This window comes from Trichosurus vulpecula, chromosome 6 (assembly GCF_011100635.1).
Source record: "Trichosurus vulpecula isolate mTriVul1 chromosome 6, mTriVul1.pri, whole genome shotgun sequence".
NCBI lineage: Eukaryota > Metazoa > Chordata > Mammalia > Diprotodontia > Phalangeridae > Trichosurus > Trichosurus vulpecula.
This window is the reverse complement of record NC_050578.1, coordinates 233,053,833-233,075,544: the sequence shown is the minus strand read 5'-3', so window position 1 is coordinate 233,075,544 and position 21,712 is coordinate 233,053,833. Positions and strand designations below refer to the sequence as shown.

Sequence of the window (21,712 nt, the reverse complement as noted above, 5' to 3'; positions counted from 1 at the left end):
GACTTTCATTATAACCTTTCTGATTTCCATTCGGACAAAGGTTTATTGGTCTGGACATTTCCTTTGCATTTCTCATTGTTAACATATGTAGAGAAAGAAAGACAGATTCGTTCATTCAACAACCATTTATCAAGAACTAATATGCATAGCACTGTAGGCACCTGAAAAATTCAAGACTTAGGTCAAAATTTTTATCTACAATTCCAAAATTAGATTTCCTTCTCTACTACTCCACTGAAACCTCTCTCTCCTAAGTCTATAATAAAGTCTCCTACCTGTCAAAGTCAATGGCTTTTTCTCAGTCCTCATCTTCCTTGACTTTTCAGAATTATTTAGCATTGTTAACCCTCCATGACTTCTTGGTACCTTCTCCTTTCTTGCATTCCATGAAATGGAAGTGGAATCTCTACCTACTGAATCATGGGCAAACTCCTCAGTCTGACATTCAGGTCCTCTCCACAATCAGTCTCTATTCTACTTTTCAAGCTTTATTTCCTACTCCACCTATTCATATGCCTTACGATCAAGGAAAAATGATTTATTATTCCCTAAACACATTTTAGCATGACTTTGCTCAAACCATGGCTTACCGTGAGAATGTTTTTACTTTTTTGTCATTTGAAATTCTGTTCACTTTCTGAGGCTTAGCTCCCCCTTAAGAAGACTTCCTTATTTGCTTTCAGCCAAAGGGATCCTTTTCTACCTCTCAATTTTTACAGCACTTTTTCCTGTACGTTACCCACACATCTATCACACTCTATTTTTATCATATACGTATGTATGTGTGTATGTGTGTGTGTATATATGTCTTATCGCTTTCTTATCCTTTCTTATCCTAATTAGACAACAACATCCAGGGGTTGTGTTTTATTCATTTTTATACTTCCTAAACTTCTATTCCATACCATTACTTCTAAGTGCTCATTAAAAAGTTTATTGAATGAATTTCATCCCACTTGATTTATATTCATTAAATTAATATCATTGAATGAATGAACCCTTTGTTTCTAGTGGTTTTTAATTCACTTCACTAACTTAATCGTTAACTTACTTCAGATTGTCCCTTGGGAAATTTGGATGTTCTGGCTCCTTTTAGAATTCTTCCTCTGATCATCTTTGTTTTTACTCATGAAGCTGACACTAAGACATTGTATACTGTTATCATTATCTCTGTCCATGTATTATCATTAATTCTCTACATGGATCCAGAGATTTCTCTTAAAGGGGACAATAATTTTCAAATGCCAACTTAGCTACTTTCATTTAGGTTTTACGTAGACTAGTCACCCAAAATAACATCAATATTGCACAAGAGGTTTGGATAAAAAGAGCAAGAAAGTCTATTTTAATTTTAAGCCCAAGAATTATCTGTATTGTGGTAATATTTAGTTGAAAAAATGCTTGGAAAAACATTCCTGATCACTGTGGAGTTGTGGAGGGAGTAGAGATCTGGGTTCAACCCAGGCACTGCAGGCACTATGATAACAAAAACATATGCCAACGCAGCATCTAATAAAAAAAAAATTAGTTCAAGCTAAGTGACTCACTTATTTATTCAACAAGCACTTTTATGAGCCTTACTAGGTTCACTGCATAGTACCAGAGATAGATGGAGAAAGGGGAGTATGGAGGAGTTGGTTGTTGGGGTAGGAAACTATCTACCATCAGTGAGTTTATAAAAATAACTAGAAAGTCAATCTACGTACTGAATATCACTCTGGTCATCACTCCTGTAATGGCTACAATCTACTTGCTTTCTCATTTTGATCCACTGACCCTTTACCTTATCATTGATCTTACCCAAGCAAACCTCAGCCTTGGATTAAGTCATCCGCTGTCTTTGTTGTGCTGTGCTAACTGGGTCCACTACAAATTTATGTTATGTAATCTCAACTGGACTCTCACTGCAACAAGGCAGTCCTTTGGAGCCTCCTTAATTGACTGACTGGCCCTCTCCATATAGCACTTTTCTGAAACCTCCTCTCTCCTCAAATGACCCAAAGCTGCACCACTCTCCCACCCCCTCACCCAAGAACCTGGTCTCTTGTTAAACAAGAAAAACACGAGGGAGCTCCAGGTGCCTTCTCTTCTCCCCATCTCATGTCCCATGCCTTTCCCCCAGTATCTTCTCCTTTGCCCTTTCACACATGAAGAGGTGGCTGTTCTGCTTGCCAAGGTAAATCCTTCTCCCTGCAGATGAGACTCCAACCTACCTCATAATTCTTCAGCACTTGATGATGACCGATTTTTTACTAATCTTAAATTTCTCTGTCTCCTGGCAATGCTTCCTTATGGCCTATGCACATAGCAATGTCAACCCCATTCTTTAAAAACTCTCACTTGATCTGTACATTTCCAATATTTATCATGCTCTAATTCTTCTCCCTTTTGTGACTAAATTCCTTGAGAAAGCTATCTCCAATCAAGGCATCTACCTCAAGTCTCTCCCCATTCCAGTCTGCCTTCTACTCAGTTGTCAAACTGATCTTCCTAAAGCTTGGGTGTGACTATGTCACTGTCTCCCCCTTCTCCCTCTTCCCCCCTCCCCCCCGACTCCAATGGCTCTCTTTTACCTCCAGAATTAAACAAAAAATCCTCTATTTAGATTTTAAAACTTTCCATAACCTGGCCTTCCACATAACCTTTCACATTCTACTTTTCTTATGCTTTACTCCCCTCTATGTATTCTATGAAATGGGCCTTCTTGCTGTTCCTCACAAAAGAAACTCCATATCCCTACTCTGTGACTTTTTACTAGTTAAGCCCCATGCCTGGAATACTTTTCATCCTTATCTGTGCCTCCTGGCTTCATTCAAGTCTCAGCTAAAACCCCACTTTCCGCAAGAAGCCTTCCTGATCCCTCTTAACTGTAGTGCCTTTTCTGTGAGAGCACCTCCAATTTATCCTGATATAGCTTGTTTGTATATAGTGTGCATCTTTTCTCCTCCCTTAGAATGTGATCTCCTTAAGAGTAGGGATGGTTTTTGTCTTTCTTTGTAGCCCCAAAGCTTAGCACAGTGCCTGGGATATAGTGAGCACTTAAAAAAGCTTGATTGAGCACATGCAGAATAATGCAATATTATACAACTGTATAATTAGTATTAAAATTTAAAAACTCACAAAGTATTACTATGCTTTTATAGGTTTAAAGTATTCTCTTTTCAACATATCAAAAATTGTCAATAAGATAAAAGATGTGATTGTTCATTACTTGGATATGATAGGTTGATATGATGAAGGCACTGTCGGGTACTAGCTAAAAGTCTATACTCTATCATAAAATGAAAGGTAATTTTATTCAAACTGTTGATAAGCCTACATAATAAAGTAAAAAAATTCTCAAATGTTATATATTATTTTACTGCCATTCATAAGAAAATTTGTTAGGACAGCATGCTCTAATAAAGACAAAAATATATAATGAAGATGTTATCCCTCCAAAATAAATTACAAATGAATTACTATAACACAAAACATTAAATAAACAAAACTGCATTATCTTACTTTCTCTTTAATTCTAGGCAAAAATTTTTTTTTTCTCCTATTAAAAAATCCTCAATCTTGAGAAAGCCAACTAAACTAATATCAGTCCAGCACATACAACCTACTGGAATTAAAACACAAGATGCTCTTAGCATTTTAGTGCTTTAAAAAAAAAACTAATTTACTCTTTAATTTTTTTTAATTAGGCCACAAATTTAGAATCTCATTTGGCAAGAAATAGCTATGCATACATTAAAAAGGGGCTTAAGTGCTCAGAGAATTTGGATATTTTATACCTTGTAGCTATTCATGAAATTTCTAAGCATAACAAAAGACAATAAAAACCAAATTTAAATTTGCTTTAAAATATGTAGAGAAACCACAGGCTTATATGCATTATGGACTATATTTATTATTATGTGAAAATAAAGAATACCTTCTCCATTCTCAGTTACTAGGTTCTAGAGATGATTACAAAAAAAGAAGTATGAGAATATTTACTTATAACATGCTTGGGCATATGCCTGAGATTCTCTCAAAACTCTCCCTCTCTCAATTTCTCTGATTACATTAAAGAGACAGCCTCAATCAGGTACTCATTGACTTTAACATCTCTTTAATGCCCTGTAGCTTCGGATTCTTTCCAACAAAGTACAGCTGCTAATCTCTCTTTTAATAAGGAAGATATGTTTCAGGTTTTGGTAACAGGAACAGCCAGATACAGTTTGGGAAAATATGTCTGTGGATACGTGTGTCAGGCCTACAGAGATAAACATGTGAAGAAGAGATAGGTAGTTGAACCAATGATGTGTGGACAAGGCTCTCTCATACAATATTCAAAATCTTGACTCTTTAAATGCATTTATTCTGTAGATGTTTCTGATGGTCCCTTTAATACTGTAAAAGTTTTTGCATATCAATGAACAAATTTAGACTGTACAACTAAAAGATATCTTTTATCCATTTATCTCTTTTCTATGTACTTTTCCTTTTGACGCCACTTATAACACCATTTAATATAACAATGACCAATAAAAATATACTTCTAAAGTGAAATCAAATTTGGAACAAAAACTTAAAAACAAGTGAAATACTATAATATTAATTCTTCTTCTTCTTGGCAGGAAAAATAACTCACATTTTTCCTTGGTACTTGTTACTTAGCACATGATCAAATGTAGAAAATAAACTGCCTACTAGAAATTGATTCTAGTCCAACACCAGAACTTCCCCATAAGTTAAGTGACTGAAACTATTTCAGTTATGCCCCTCTATTCTGGTAATTACTCTAAGAGAAACTAAAACACAAAATGTATGATTTTGTACATGTCAATATAAAAAGATATTTTGCTTCAAAATACAAAGAAACCAATTGTGTTACTACATATTAGAGAATAAGTAGAAGAGTTTACCATGCATATTAACACACACACAAGCACAGATACAAAATTCTAGCAAAATTCAATAAACAGAATGTGTAAACCTGAAACTAAAAGAGGAAAGCTTTTTGTCTTTAAGGTCTTTAATCTGGAAGCCTATGAATTTGTATGTATTATACTTTAATTTATGCAAAAAACACAGATATTATACAGAAGTACTCTAGTAGAAATGTTGTTATTTTTCACAAATGCTCAATCAATACTGAGCTCTTTCAACCCCTCTGAAGTAGTCTAGGACTTCCAGAATTCAGCCTGCAACTTCTGATTGCTAATATACTTCAATATACCAAATGGTATAAAATCTTGGGGGATGGGGGGTGAAGAGGGGAAATCGGTTTTAGATTTTAAAACTTTTCTTTTGACTAATCAAGTACATAAAACTGATAGTGATATAAATGTTGGACAGTTTCCAAAATTATAGAACTAGCTTTGACTAAAAGCAACCACATCAAATAACTTCTTTACAAAATATTTACTGAAATGGTAAGTTAGCGAAGAAGTTCTGGTCCTCCTGAACTATTTAAATGTCCTATGCTAAATATATGCAAATAGCAAATCAAAATAGAAAAAAAAAAATTAAGGTATTGATTCAAGCCATTCAAAAACATCACTCTGAATCAACGTTATCTTTTATGGGTATACCTTATACTATATACAATTATATATTCCCCTCAAGTTATGAATCAGATTTTGATAAATATTGTAAATTTAGTAGAGGTACTCACTACAAAAAAGTAACTCAAAACTCAAAGAAAATACTCTGCCCACAGAACTCAGCAATGAATCTCTTTGTATTGCAAATATTTACCCATACGCATACCAGCTAAACACAGGTGAACATATATCACGCTGGAAACAGTGCACATTGCAATACTCCAAGTTACCTAATAAAGGTGAAGACTGTTCTATGAGGGAAAAAAAAAAGCAACATACAGGAATTCCCTGGAATAAATCAAAATCACTTAAAGCTTCAGGAGACAAATAATGAGAAATCCTAATATATATTCTTTTAAACCACCTGAAAAAGGGCTTGGATGCTAACAGCATTTTGCCTTTTAGGATGAAAATAGGTACTCCAAAGGAACAGTAATAATGAAATGGGGGGAGAAGGAAGCAGAACATACAAAGGGAAAACTACTACATAAACATGGTCATTTTTTACACTGAACTAAACTAACTTTTCTGAGATTTACCAATTTGTTAGAACAGATCTGTTTCACAGCCTGGTAGAGGCAAAATGCAGACTGTCGAAGGCAATTGTTTTCTTCATTTATCACAACCCTATAATTAATGTACTATCCCGCCCCACAATCAACCACAATGCTAGTGAAACAATGAGGGTAGAATTAGATGGCTTACCGTACACATGGACAGTTTTGTGATTTTCAGGGTGAAATCTGAAGAAAACTCGAGATCAGGGACACATGCAGTATGAGAATCTATATGCTACCCAGAAAAAAAGAAAAAAAAGGTTTGTAAAAAATACTATCATGTGCCACATGAAAAGCAGGATTTCTTGTATTATGTAAAAAGGATTATTATAAACTATGAATATCAATTGGAAATGTTTGCAATTACAGTCGATTTCTAAATAAATGGGCTAATAATGAAAAGCAGTTCATTTCTGTAGTTCATTTCTGTACTTGCATTTGAATATGGTTTTGCTATTATGGGAATTTATAACAAAGCAAACTAAATGCAGCACTATAAAACCCAACTCCTGAAAAACTGGCAAACTGCCTAGTCTTTCCTTTCTGTCCCATTACATGACTCTTCCTAGTCCCCATTTCATAGCAATCCAAGTGCTGTATTGGGTACCTGTCTTCTAAACCTGTTTGTTTAATATTTTTTCAAAAAAGAGAAGAGGTTTATGATTCCCGTTCTGGGCCAATTCCAAAGTAATTTGAGCCCTGGTCTGCATGGGCAAGGTAACTTTAAAAGATACACTTCACCAAATTATACCATGCATCATCCTATAGCTTATATTTAAGAACATTATCTGGAGGCTCAGGGAAGTATGGTTGGTTGCCACTATACAATCTTTAGTTGCACTTTATTTTTTTGACTGACCTAAGTCAGTACATTTTGGTATCACTAAAAACTTCAGTTGAGTAGATCAGAACTCAGCAAATACCATGCATATAAGTACCGCAAATGTCCCTAGCTGAAATTTTGTACCTCTGATACTTAAAAACTGCCGCTAAAAGCTGATACCTCATTGTATTATAGAGGTGATGCTGAATTATCAAAGGCCAGGGACAAAAGAGTTTAAGTCTTAAAAGGACTTCCAAATCTCAAAAGACTTTTTAGTATGGGTTCAGCGACAACTGGATAGCATATCTAGCAGGAGAAAACTGGCCTACCTGCTTTAGAGAAGTTCACTGTCTGCCTGATCACAGATGATAGATTTTTTTGGCTATGGAAGTCTCTAATGTTAAGCTCCTAAGTTTGAGAAGAACCACAATTTGTCCTAGGGAGGGAAGTACTCATACTGACAGAATCCAGATCCTTTAAGTATTTAAAGGACTGAAAATATTTAAAGGCTTTTGAGGTTTTCACACCAATTCAAAATCAACATATTAAAATATACTCTGCAAACATGATATACATAGGCTTAAAATTCAAAAAGTTTTGGTAATTAAGATTTCCCTTAAATTTGTTTTTCAGGAAGAGGCATGATCTGTTAGAAGTTTAGAAGTAGTCAAATGAAAAATCATATCTGTATTTAAGGAATTACTAAAGAAATAAGTGAATAAGTGTAACGTTAAGTTTAAGAAGGGTCGTGTCCTGATCAGCCACCTTCAAGTCTTTTGGTCTTAAAATTCTCTTCTGCCACTTATCCCTTACAGTTCTTGGCAATAAGTAAAGGGATCACTAGAGAGCGAAATTAGTTTCCCCCTTCCCTTTCCAGCCTTAGGGCTGAACTGACTACCTTTATGGCACTCCTCTCCAGGGAGAAAGAGATGAAGATAAATCTTTGAATACACAAGAATGTATCAAACTGCATCAAACTATTCCATGATCACCAGACTAGCTACATTTTGCTTTGAGATTTTGGTAAAAAGCTTAATTTCTGTTACACAGTGCTGAGCAAGCAACATTTGGTGAACACCTACCTATTTTGTGCACAACAATATATTAAGTGCTTTAGGGTTGGAGTATGGACACAAGAAACAGAGGTTATAATTTTGGACCTAATTTTCTCACACAACTGTTATTTGATTAACTGACAGGAAGGAGGAAAAGAAGAAATATTTAGGGTATAGTCAAGGAAAGTGAGGTGAATTTCCACTCTGCAATTACTACACTGTCTTCTTGTAACATATTGTTATAGAATATAGTTGAACTCATTAACGTAAAGAAATTAGTATAGCAAAGGGGACAATCATAAGGTATAAAAAGATATAACTACAAAATCACAATATTGTTATAGAGCTTAAATTTTGTGAATAAATTCCTTGCCACCACTTGATCAAAGGAAGCTCAGGAAGGCAGACTCTAAGAACATCTACGAATAAGGGAAACCTAAGGTTATAGAGGAGTTATGGTGTGGTAGGGTACTCTACAGCTAAACTATCATTTAGACCAGAAAGTGGAAGCAGAAAAATAACAGAAGAAACAGAAAGAAACTTTTTGCCTTACCTGACCAAAGATAAAAAGCCAGAAGGTAGAGAAAGATAAACAAAGCAATATATGAAGAGTTTGACCCTGAAGGACTATGAAACTGAGTATAAATAATTTGAATTTTATAGACTACAGAGTGATCAAGAAGGCATGACACAATCAAACCAGAACATAAGGATTATAAAGCTAAAGGCAGCATTTTCAGTATAGACTGGGAAACAGTTCAGTGGCTTGGTGACCCAAGAAAAGAATAGTGGATTAAATGTAAATATTGAATCATTTAGCAGATGAAAATATATAAAAATACTGGCGTTATTATTGCAAACAAATAAATAAATAAATATAGTATATATATTTGGCATAGTACCTTAATTTCACAGGGTTCTGAAATAATCGTCTTTGGGTCCAAAACTTCCACAACAGCTTCTGGAATAACTGCCTTCTTCATGCACGACATGTCAAACCCATACACATCATCCCAGAAAGCAATCCTATCTGCATATTTGTTTGGATCTCCCACTGCCACTAAGCTGATTGTGCAAATGTCAGGGTAGACTGTAAGAAAAGAATATATACCATGTCAGTAATTTAGCATTACTTCCATTTAAGAAAGGACAGTGCTGTTTTTCTAAAATTAAACAAATACATAATGCGAATTGGTAAGGCCTGACCTCCTTGAATGATAAAAATGATCAGAATGTCACAGATGGAAGGACCCTAGAGATGATACAATCCAATGAAACTGAGATTCAGGGGAGTTAAGTGACTTGCCTAAGGTCACATAGCTAGTAAAAATGATCTTTCAATTTTTGTCATAGTTTTGCAGCGCTCAGAAAAAGCCCTCGACTAAGCTCTATGTTAGCTTCTTTAGAATACAGCCGTTCATAATGCCAGTGGTCATCTGAGTATCTCTGAAATAGGATCAGGTAACTGGAATCATTAAAATAAAGTCAGAGAGAAGCTTTGTAAGTGCCACTTATTATTTAAGTTTACTCTATAAATTCCTTAAAACACTGAGTAACAATTTAGGGAAAATGCATTAATATTTAAAAGTAATGAAAATTATTTACACCAAGAGTGCATTTGCCTTCAGCTGTTTGCTGGTAAAGGAGTAAGACTATCAAATATTCCATTCCAATGTTCAAAATATTAGAAGGTAAGGATTTTAAGGACATTTTATTTTGAATATATTTTTTTCTGCATAATGAAGTCTAAATTAAGTTTCCTCTTGTCTCCCAAATAGATAAAAACAAGCAATAAATTTGAATTTTCCTAAGGATTAGACAGAGAAGCTTATTAGAACATCACAAAGTAAAAGAAAAATTGAAATATAAATAATTTCCTCCTACATCAAGAAATAAAAACAAAGAGAAAGATAATCATGAGCATTAAAAGCAAATTCCTTTTGGAGGGTAGGGTATCAGACTTTTGAGGTCAATCCTAATAAAGAAAAGCATTCCACTCCACCAAGATCCACAGCAACTCAAAGGTAATGTAAGGTCTTGATTGCCTGAGGCACTAACAGGTTAAATTCCTTGTGTCAGAAGCAAAACTTGAAGTCAGGTCTTTGTAACTTCAAGGCCTGCTTTTATCCATTGCATGTTCCATAAAACTGTGGAAAAGTAATTTATGCCATGGATCTAATTAACCAGTGCACTTTGAAAGTAAAGATATTTTCCTGCAAAAGAAGAATACAAAACTTTTCTATTTCTTTATAGAGTCTAAGGAAATAAAAGTGAGATAAGCTTTATTAAGTTATAACTCTACAAAGACTAATAAGGGGAGTTTAAATGGTCAGCAGAGCAATAATATATTTTTCTACATTTAAAAGCAATCAAATAGAAAGAATGTCTGGTGAACTGATATTGCTAAGTATTTTCTGAACTTTCTCCATTTGCCTCATCAGTAAGATATATCAACTATATTGTACCAGTGCCCTAAATTTTGGTGCCCTAAATATTAGGCTCTTTTCGTGAATCACAAGTACCTTGCTCTCAGTGAAAGTTGAAAGTAATTTTACCTAAAGAAATTCTTTAATGATAACTGTGTGGGTCACTGACACACCCTTCCCTAAATCTTACAATGGTTAAGAACGTTTTGGTAAGAACTACACTAGGGGTAGAATGAGTCACACATACATGCTTGTCAAATATCTAAAAGAATCCCTTTCACTTATATTTGTATAAGTCCACTATTTCCATGATGATTGATAAAATATCATATTGTTAGATAATATAAGTATTTTTGGAGATGTTTTCAACCAGCTTAATGGCATCTTACATATACCCTACAAGTCAACTACTTAAATTAGAAATAATACCTGTAATTGATGATGGTAAAATTTAAAGTTCAATTAGAGGATAAATACTGCATGCCAAAATTTAATGTTCATCTGTAGTCCATGGACAGAAAACAAATGAACAAGTCTTACTTGTAGACAAATTAAAACACACACACACACACACACACACACACACACACACACACACACAATAGTGCTTTAAATCTTAAGTATGCTAATAAAAGCTGAAGTCAAGTTCTTGCAAAATGTTTAGAAAATTCTTCAATTTTGTAATTTCATGAAGAAACTTTGAGGAGCTTTTACAAATGCTACTGAGTTCTACATTCTTGTAGATTAGACTACTATGAAAATGATTTATTTTCTCATAAAAAGGAAAGGCATTTTTCATTTTTACTAGTTAATTCTATAAAAGTAATTTAATTTATAAATATCAATATTATATTTTCATAAACATATCAAATATAATGTGATTTTACCTTTTCTAATAGATTTTATATTTTTCTGTCTTGAAATAAAAAAGGTTTTAAAAATATTTAAGTTAATTTCTAAGTACTGATTAGATGTCCTGTATTTCCAACTCTCTCACAGCTGGCTAAAAAAAACAAAATTAGGCCATTTGCCACTCCTTTTACCTTCTGATTCTGACACATTTGTCATTTGATTTTGGTCTGAAAGAAACTATAATTGAATAATTATTCCTTCTCACAGGTGAAATTAACAAAGTGCTGATTGGACAAAGCACACTGTTAGCAGCCCGTTTACAAATTCATGGCTTTGACATCTGTGTCCTTCTCGACTCACTGCCCAGAATTCATTTGTCACCGGAACATCTCACGTGGTGAATAGATTAAGATGGGAAATCCTTTATTCTCAGAAATGGCTCACAAACTTTGGAATACTAAAGGAAAAGGTTATAATATTGCAAGCACGTAGAAATAATTTCAAGTGAATAACAGCATCACCTGATCATAGAAAAGCAACTAGAGGGTACAAGGGATAAGAAAAAGGGAAGACAGATGAGTATTATTTGTAGTTATAGAAGTCGAGCTAAATTGTTTTCATTAGTTAGGATCCTAAAAACAGAAGTCCAGCACTGAAGCCCATTAAAGAGAAAAATGGTGATGGAGATAATACTTAAATACATACACAATGTGTATATACAAGCATACCTCAGAAATATTGTGGGTTTGGTTCCAGACTACTGTAATAAAGTGAATATCTCAAAGCAAGTCACAAATTTTTTGGTTTCCCAGTACATTTAAAAAACTTAGATTTACACTATACTGTATGCAATTAAGTGTGCAACAGCATTATGTCTAAAAAAAGCCCCATACATCCCTTAATTGAAAAATACTTTATTGCTTAAAAATGCTAACTATCATTTAAGCCTTCAGTGAATCGTAATCTCTTTGCTGGTAGAGAGTCTAGCCTCAATATTGATGGCTGCTGACTGATCGGGGTGGTGGCTGCTGAAAGCTCAGGTTGGCTATGGCAATTTCTTGGAGAGGGAGTCAGACAAGGGATGGCCTAGTCGGTGGAACAGTCAGAACACACAGGACATTGATTAATTAAGTTTGTCATCTTATATAGGCAGTTCTTGGTGCCCCAAAACTATTACAACAGTAACATTAAAGATCACTCAGAGATTACCATAACAGATATAATAATAAAGAAAAAGTTTGAAATATTGGAAGAATTGCCCAAATGTGACAAAGAGATACTTATGATGTAAGCACATGCTGTTACAAAAATGGTGCTGATAGACTTGCTCAATACAGGGATGCCACAAACCTTAAATTGTTTAAAACAAAAGTATCAGCAAAGCACAATAAAATGAATATATATACTTGTGTATGCATGTGTATACACATATATGCATATGTATTTGAAATAGCAAGGAATAAAAGGAATTAAAATTCATACATGACTAGATTTCATGGCATTTCATAACAAAAGAAGGTAAAAACTATTACATATTAACAAAGTCAAAATATTATACAAGGAGGTTCAAACTCATAGTTCGACTATTAAAAAGGATACTTTTTAATCTATTGTTATTGTTATTGAATATATGTTTTCCATAGAATAAAAGCAAAGAATCTGTGATTTCATCAACATGTGGAAGTCCTTGTGTTGGAACATCATCTACTAACACAGATGGCATCCTCTTTATGACCAAGTAAATAAATTCCAGGGAGCTGACTTAAGTACTAAGTGGTAAAGCAGCTTGTCTAGAGTCTGCAGTGAGATCTGAACCGAAGTTTGCCTGGCTCCAATCCCAAAGCACTATCCACTATCTATTCACCATACTACTTTTATTCCATATTAACAATGTTATAAATGGTGGTTCTGGGGCTAGATCACAAAAATCACATTTAATCCATAACATACCAAAAATACGGTATACATAAAATGAAAACTGAGAATGCTATACTTGAAGCTACTTGGAGGAAAGCAGATTTAATTACAGGTTGAGAGATCTGGATAAGAATTCTAAAAGGAACATTTAAGTACATTCAAAGGTTTTCAGAAATTGATGAAAGTGATTACTCATTATATCACAAGATGTATATTCCAGAAGTTTATTTTCTTTTCTGTGAGAAAAAAAGGATCCAGCTACGTGACCTCTAAGGTCTCATCCAAGTCCAAAATCCTAAGTATTTTATGTATGTCAAAAACACTACTTTTATGCTTACCATTATGGCCACTTTTTGATTAATGATGGAACAGGGAAGTAGAGAGACAGACAGAAACTTTTCTTGGGGCTGTTCAGGAAGAGAAGGTGATAAAATGATGTGATACATGTGTGAGAAAAATATCCAAGCTAGAATTAACTGTTAGCATTTTGCCAGCTTTAAAGCAATAATGCCAGTTATTATCATCATCATCATCATTACTTTAAGAATGAGAAAGCAGGAGGATAGAATACAGAATACTATCAATCTGGAAGAGAAATCAACGAGGTGGGGGGAAAGAAGAAACAAAGTGTCGGAGAGGTCCTTGTACTAGAGGGCCTAGTACTAGTACTAGTTTTGCTGCTGTCTTGGAAGAGGTAAGAGAAACTCTCAAGATTCTATGGCCACTGAGGCTGTACCTCCATAGCATTCAAAGTGACAAGGAAATGAAAGTTTCCACAATAAGTCTATACCTTATTATGTTTTTAAAAGTCATTTTCAATGGTGCTGACATTAAAGTTCAACTTAAAACAAATGAAGAATTCAGAAGGTATATTTTAAGGATATAGCTGTCACTGACGTTTTGAAACAAAGGCAACATTTTTCACCCTGCCCATGAACAAAACTTTTAAAGGGACATGCACAACACAAGAAAACGAACAAACACTCAGCGAAAGCCAAACAGGTAAACACACAGCTTCCAAAGTGTAGTCATCAGAATTTGACATATAAACACCAGACCTAAGGTCCAGGTACATCTCCCTTTCAACTACACACAGGTTCCCAGTGAGAGAAAAGCTGGAGACTTTGTTAGGGCTCTTGGCAACAGCTGCTGTCTTTGTGCCCAATATATCAACTGCCTTGTCTTCCAGATTATAGAAAAGTGGAAAGGGGGCAAAGAACAGGAAGAAAGAAAAAGAGTGTGTAAAGTATGCTTCCAACTGAGGAGAAGGCATTCTCTGTATGATGTTGACCCAACTGTCATGTGAAAATAATGTCATTATTATGCGGCAACAAAACCCCAAAATAAAGTTCCCTTTAACATGACTTTGTAAATATCACTTTAATGTCACCTGGCCAACTGTCTGAGATGCAAATTGGAAGAAGACTGGTGGCATGTTGAGTTACCTGGCCTCCATCACTTTGCTTTGCCCAATACTAAGTTTTCACAGAAAAAAAAAAACTAATGGTAATGGTGGGGGGCGGGGTGAGGTAGTGAAAGGGGTATGAAATTTATGTTGTACAGTCATTTTATCCTTTTCATCTTAAATGTGCCTTTCAGAAATTCAGGCATGAAAGACCATTACTTACAGTAGCAGTTGATGGTATAGTAGGTAAAGTACTGGAGTCAGGAAGACCTGAGTTCAAATGTGATCTTAGACACTTAACAGTGTGACACTGGCAAATCACTTAACCTGTTTGCCTCATTTGTGAAATGGGGATAATAACAGCACCTCCCTCCCAGGGTTGTGGTAGGGATTGAATGAGATAATTATAAAGTGCTTAGCACAGTGCCTGGCACCAACTAAGTGCTATGGAAATGTTAGCTATTATTACAGAAATATAATATGCTTTCAGTGAAATTTAACTTTTATATGAATGAGCTTAAATTCCACTATGAAGATCTTACATGTCCTGATATGACGCTTCCCCTATGTAAAAACCAATGGAATTCTCCCACCAATCACTCAACAAAGTAAAAATTACCTTCCAGTAGAGACAGAGGAAAGAAGGTGTAAAAACAAAAAATAATTGCTAGAATGTACTTTCTCAATCTATTACAAGTGAAATTTGAAATTTTAAGACTGTACACCAATAACTCTATCAAGAGTTTAATCATTAATCATAGATTATACACTACAAGGGACATTTTAGAGGTCATGTACTATAACCTCTTCATTTAACAGATGAGGAAAAATAGGCCAAAAGAGGTTAAGTTACTACTGAAGATCACAGAGGTGGAAAGCAGTGGAGATGGATTTGATTCCAAATACATTATACTTTCCTCTGTACTAAACTATGTCATCTAATTCTTAGGATGAGATGGGCATGACTACAACTAATTTGGAGTTATAACTAATATTTTGACTTATCAATCTCTCTCACCCATAAAACAAAACCAGACCCTAAAATTAATCTTGCCTTTACTTTTCTCTTTATTTCCCAAGTATGGGGATAATTAAATAACTAAAATCTTTCAAATAGAAATGGGTTAATTTAGCAAAGATGACTTCTATTTTGAAGGAAGGACTTTTTGCTTATTATGTAAATATCTATCTAACAGGACAAATTATTAACAGTAAAATTAAATCAGATCTTTAGAATTTCTCCACTTTTTAAAAAGATTACAGCTTTATCAATAGCAAATAAGAGCTGGCAAACAAGGTTCAACTTGCAAGGAGACACAGCATAATTTTAGGAATGGGAAGAAAGCCTCTTTCCCTCTCAAAATATCTCTAGAACCTGTCCAATGATGGCCCCAAGTTCAAAAATAGGTCAAAAAATATTCTTTGAGGTCTATTAAAATGCATAGATAAACAGCAAATACTCAGAATGACAAAATCTGATTTGAAAGTCAGATTCCATCTAGTCTAACTCATACCTGACCAAGAGACCGCTCAATAGCATTCTGAAGAAGTGGTCACCCAGCTTTCATTAGAAGAAATCAAGAGAGGCTATCTTTCTAGACTGCAAATTCCACTACTGGATAGCTAATTGTTAGGGAGTTTTTCCTAACATCAAATCTAACAACTCTCACCCTTGTTTCCTAGTTCTGACCCAAAGTGCCAAGGAATAAAGCTGAGCTCTCATTTCACAAGACAGTCCTTCATATCCTTGAATATTGTCAGTGTAGAAAAATACAAGATTGTAGATTGCAACTGTAGAGATGCCTCTTGTTATTCTACATTCCATAAGTTGAAAAATGCACACAGCCTGGTCCAAACTTCCTGCTGACCTCCAATCTCACATCTCCAACTGGTTATCCAGTAGATGTCTTAAATGCGACACATCCAAAATGGAACTCATTATCTTTCTTTTTAGCCACCTCTTACCCCGAATCCCTTTCCCTATTACTGCAGAGAGCAAGGCCATCTTTCTGGTCCCTCAGGCTTACAACTTAGGAGTCATCCTGGACTCTTCATCATCTTCACTCCACCCTCCACAGCCCCACCCCCATCCAATATCTTACCAAGGCCTGTCAATATCACCTTTGCAACATCTCTGGAAAGTGCTCCCTCCTCTCCTCTGACAGTGTCATGGATGGTTTAGACTTTCATCACCCTACACCTGGATTACTGCCATAACTGCCTACCTCCCCATTCCAGTCAATCCTCCATTCAGTCACTAAAGTGATTTTCCTAAAGCATAGTCTGATCATAAACTCCAGTGATTCTCTATTGCCTGCAGGATGAAAAACAAAATGCTCTGTTTGGCATCCATCCAAAGTCCTTCACCTCCTAGTTAGCCTCCTCCTAACTTTGCAGTCTTCATACGCCATATTCCTTGCCATGTACTCTTCGATCCAGGGACATTGGCCTCCTGGCTGCTCCTGGAACAAGACAATCTTATCTCATAGCTCTGGGCATTTTCTCTGGCTGTCCCTCATGCCTGGAATGCTCTCCTTCCTCTGCTCTACCTACTGAACTCACTGGCTCCTTCTGAGTCCAACTAAAATCCCATCTTTTACTGGAAATCTTCCCCATCCCTTCTTAATTCTAGTGCTTTCCCTCTGTTAATTATTTCCTATTTATCCTGTAGATAGCTTGCTTGGTATAGATTTGTTTGCATCTTTTCTCCCTCATTAGATTTTAAGGATTATCTTTTGCCTCTTTCTGTATTCCCAGTGCCTGGCACATAGTAGGTGTTTAAATGTTTATCATTGACTGTTCCCTCAGTGGAGCATGGTATCTAGTATAGGACACAATTCCTTGAGATAAGCTGCACCTACCCTTCCTTCCTAATATCCGGCTGATATCAAAAATATTTCTGGTTTAAACTATTACTTATTAACACTGCACAATGTTGCTGAAAAGCAGTGTGTCAAAATATACATCCCCTGTGTTTGGGGTAGACATTCTATCTAAGGATCTACCCAGCTGCCGAATAAAGGCCTGAATTGACTGTGTAAAGCCCTAAAAGTCTATATAATCTCCTGGAAGAGTTCAGTAATCACTCAAAAGAATTTGGTCTGTTTATCCACATAGGAGAGACCACAAGGATGAAGAATATCTATTTCCCAGATTTCAACACTCATCTAAACAGATACACTATTGGGCCTATTCAACAGTAGACGTATCAGGGACAGACAATACAAATGCAGAATGAATTACTCCTTAAGTTGAAAAGAACAGCCAAGTCAATAAGTATTTATTAAGCACTTATTACATGCCAATACCTGGGAATGTAAGCAGAAAGATAGTCCCTGCCTTTAAGGAGCTTACATTTAAACAGCAGATAGCCACATGTAAAAGAAATAAAGCTGAAAACCTGGACATGGTAGGGAAGAAGAAAAGGGACAGTATCCATGCTGGGGCATGGCAGAGAAAGTACAAAGATTCAGAAGTGGAGCCCTGGAGAGGAATGAAAACATGGCTAGCCTGGGCTTTAGCCTTAAAATGGAGATTCTAGAAGGAACCAGATGATTAAAAGTTCAGAGGAAGAGTGTAATTCCACTGTGAGAAGGTGAGGAACAGAGGAAAATTCCAAGTTCAGGAGGCTTCTGTGTCATGGTGGAGAAAGTTAGAGAATCAAGAATGCAGCCTAGAGAGGAATGAAAAGGAGAGTGGCCTAGATTCTTTTCAGGAAATTATAAAGCTCTTTTACTGATCCCAAACTAACCTCTTACCAGTATTGCTATGTGACAGTAAGAAATGGAACACCACCGGTTCTGAAGAACTAAAGATGATAATGACACAGAAAGGAATGGAGAGATACCTGGTTGGAAGGTGCAGCCTGCAACATATAACCAATAAGGGACACTAAAGAAGAGGAATAAAAGACATAATTAAAAAATCGTAAGACAGGAAGAGAATGAGCAATGACTGGTAGAAATCCAGATTATCCTAATCCTAGAAATCCCTGGTACCCTAACAGTGTTATGAGAAAAAGAAGGCCTCCAGAAAACCAGGTAATCCCTAGGGAGAACCATGGGAACAACATGGACGAGAAGATGGGCAGACAGAGATAGGCTGCAATGGGCACTACTGGAGGTAACTCCAGAATGACTGAGATCATGGGAGTATTTGAGAGCATTTATTTGCACTTATTCTCTTTCTGTTTATTCTGCACATAGTCACATATGTACTTGCTGCATCCCCCATCAGAATGTAAGCTCCTTCCACGTACAGCTTGTTTCATTCGCTGTATTCATATCGCCAGTGCCCAGCTCAGTGCCTGGCAAAGAGTGAGTGCCTAATACATATTTGGTGACTGAAAAGAAGGAAAATGGCAAAATGGATGAAAAATCATCTTTAAGGATGCCTAAATCCTTTTTTGAAGGAATTATCTTTTAAAAGCTAATAATTTCTTTAGACAGATTTAGACAAATTTTTAAAATCAATTTCCAAAATCTTTAATGAAATGGATGATCTATAATTGTGATTTAAAAATAAACAAAAAAAAACTTTGCTCGTTAAGAAAGAAAACCATTTACTTTAATAAATATTCATTAAACCTTTGAGAGTTACAAAGTGGATGTTGACAAAACTTAAAACGAACATATTCTCCAAATAGGTGACCTACTTGAGCTACTGAGAATTATGTCTTATGTTGCCTAACCATCTCCTGCTGGCTGATTTATGGACTGATACAGTTAGAAGCCTCAGAAATAGCACCTCTCAGAAGAATGCCATAGTTAGTAACTCTTTTCACCATCTCCTTTAAAAATAAAGTTAAATGATTTCCCACAATAGTCATGAATAATAACATAAAACAACTTATTTTTCTATATCACTTTGAAACAGGAAATAGGAGAGAAATGGATGAAGAAGGAAGGGGGAATTACAGGGAGGGGAGGGCATATTAAGGGAGGAATCAATCCTAAGTAAAACACACAAGTTATGGTATAGAAGTGTGATGGAATACTATTGCGCTGATCTCTTATCAGTGTAATAACTATTATTCCAGAGGACTGATAATGAAACATGCTACTCACCTCCTGATAAAGAAGGACTCAGAATGAAGAATGAGACAAATTTTTTTGGACATAACCAATGCCAAAATTTGTTTTGATTGACTATACTATATTTATATTGGGTTTTGTTTTTCTTATTTTCTTAACTGAGGGGGAGGGTTGGGGTAGGAGGATGACAAGGCAGATTCTGGATGTTTACGACAAATAAGATATTTTCTTAAAAACGACAAAAAAAAACCCTTCATTATAAATACAAGAATTTATATATCCAAATGAATGTTATTGTCCCTCTTGAAATGATTTACTTCAGAAGGCTGCATTTATTCTAATGATATTGCCAAGGCTAACAACTTTTGGAGGATTCTTTTTAGAATTGCCTTCGTTTCATAGAAAATAGTCTTTTGAATCTCCTCAGGAGCAACAACAGTTTGCCCTTTAAAGGCAGAAATGATTTTTGGAAACAGCTAAAAGTCACTTGGAACCAAGAGAAGTAACAGTTTTTTGACCAAATCCAAAGGGTGACTATGAAACAAATTTAACCAAACTGGATCTGAAGGCAATTCCTTAAGGAGTTATCCAAACATGTTTTGAGTAATGGCAGCATCACCGGAATAAGTATACTGCCTCCCAAAGTGATTACTCTGAAGGACAATACTCACAATATAGATGCTAACTGTCAATATGCCTATGTGGTTCCATATCACAAAATATATGAGACTGTCCACATAGAAGGTAGAAGAAGTAAACCATTTATTTAGACACCAGAGGACTAGATCCAGAAACCAATGAGCCCAATCCATCACAACAGCAAAGAATTCAATACACAGTACCGCAGCAGAGAACTACTCCATCTCAAAGCCATCCACTCCCCTGCTGGGCCCTTCCCAAAAACTCACTTACAGTCACCACACGTCTGTTCTTTCCCTCAGCTCTAACAGCTCTCTCTCTCCATTTCCTGTGACACACTTTCCTCTTCCTGTCAGCAAGCTCCTCCCACCACATGTGACTTAGGCTTCCTTCCACATAAGCAGGTCACATGGCCTATTAATGGGTGGGAAAGATCTTCAAATCTAAATTGTCATTACAGGTGATCAATGAAGACAAAGTGAACAATTAAAATTACATAAAATTTAAAAGTTTTTATACAAATAAAAACAACAGTTAAAATTAGAAGGAAATCAATTAACTAGGGAAAAAAAATCTTTGCAAGTTTTGACAAATGCAACTTAGCTAAGGTATATATGCATATGTATGTGTATGTAAACTCCTTCAAATATATAGGAGCAAAAGCCATTCCCCAATAGATAAATGGTCAAAGGACACAAACAGGCATTATTCAAAGAAAAATATCTTGGTTATCAACAATCATATAAAAAATGCTCCAAATGATTAACAATTAGAGAAATGTAAATTAACATACCTCTAAGGTTCTACAGAATCAGACTGGCAAAAAACGGGAAATTACAGGTAGGCTGCAGGATAATAGGGACCCTTAATGCACTATTTGTGGAGCTATGAATTGGTCCAGCTGTTCAGGAAAGCAATGCTCCAAAAAGCATTAAATTATGTATACTTTTTGATCAAATGATACCACTACTAGGTATGTACCCCAAAGCAATTAAATAAAGAAGAAAAGGACCTATATATACAATATTTATAGTAGCTCTTTCTGTGGTAGCAAAGAACTGAAGGGGCTACTGATCAATACCTGGACAAATTATGGTATATGAATGTGATAGAATATTATACCACAGGAAATAAGAAAAGGGGCATTTTCAGAGGAATCTGGGAAGACAGGTATAAACTGACACCAAGTAAAATGAACAGAACCAAGGGAACAATCTAAACAACAACCTTGTAAAGAAAAACAAAATTTGATCAATAATGATTCCACAAGACTAATAATAAAGTATGTTATCCATCTCTCAACAGAGAGGTGATATATTTTTGGACACAGATTTTACTACACACAATTGTTAGAAAGGTATTTTTTTCCTTTTTTAATGGGGGGGAGGGGAAGAAAAGACAAATTGTTAATTAAAATAAAAATGAATTT

General features: G+C 35.3%; 1 protein-coding gene across 1 annotated transcript in view; it reads right to left on the bottom strand.

Moving 5' to 3' along the window:
- The window catches only part of PRMT3 (protein arginine methyltransferase 3), a 160,746-nt gene that overhangs the window by 45,294 nt on the left and 93,740 nt on the right, over positions 1–21,712 (bottom strand). The window contains exons 12-13 of the mRNA XM_036763634.1: positions 8,914–9,101; positions 6,282–6,368 (exon numbers count right to left, since the gene is read on the bottom strand). Coding sequence (XP_036619529.1) covers positions 6,282–6,368; positions 8,914–9,101 — 275 coding nt within the window. The remainder of the gene's footprint in view (positions 1–6,281; positions 6,369–8,913; positions 9,102–21,712) is intronic.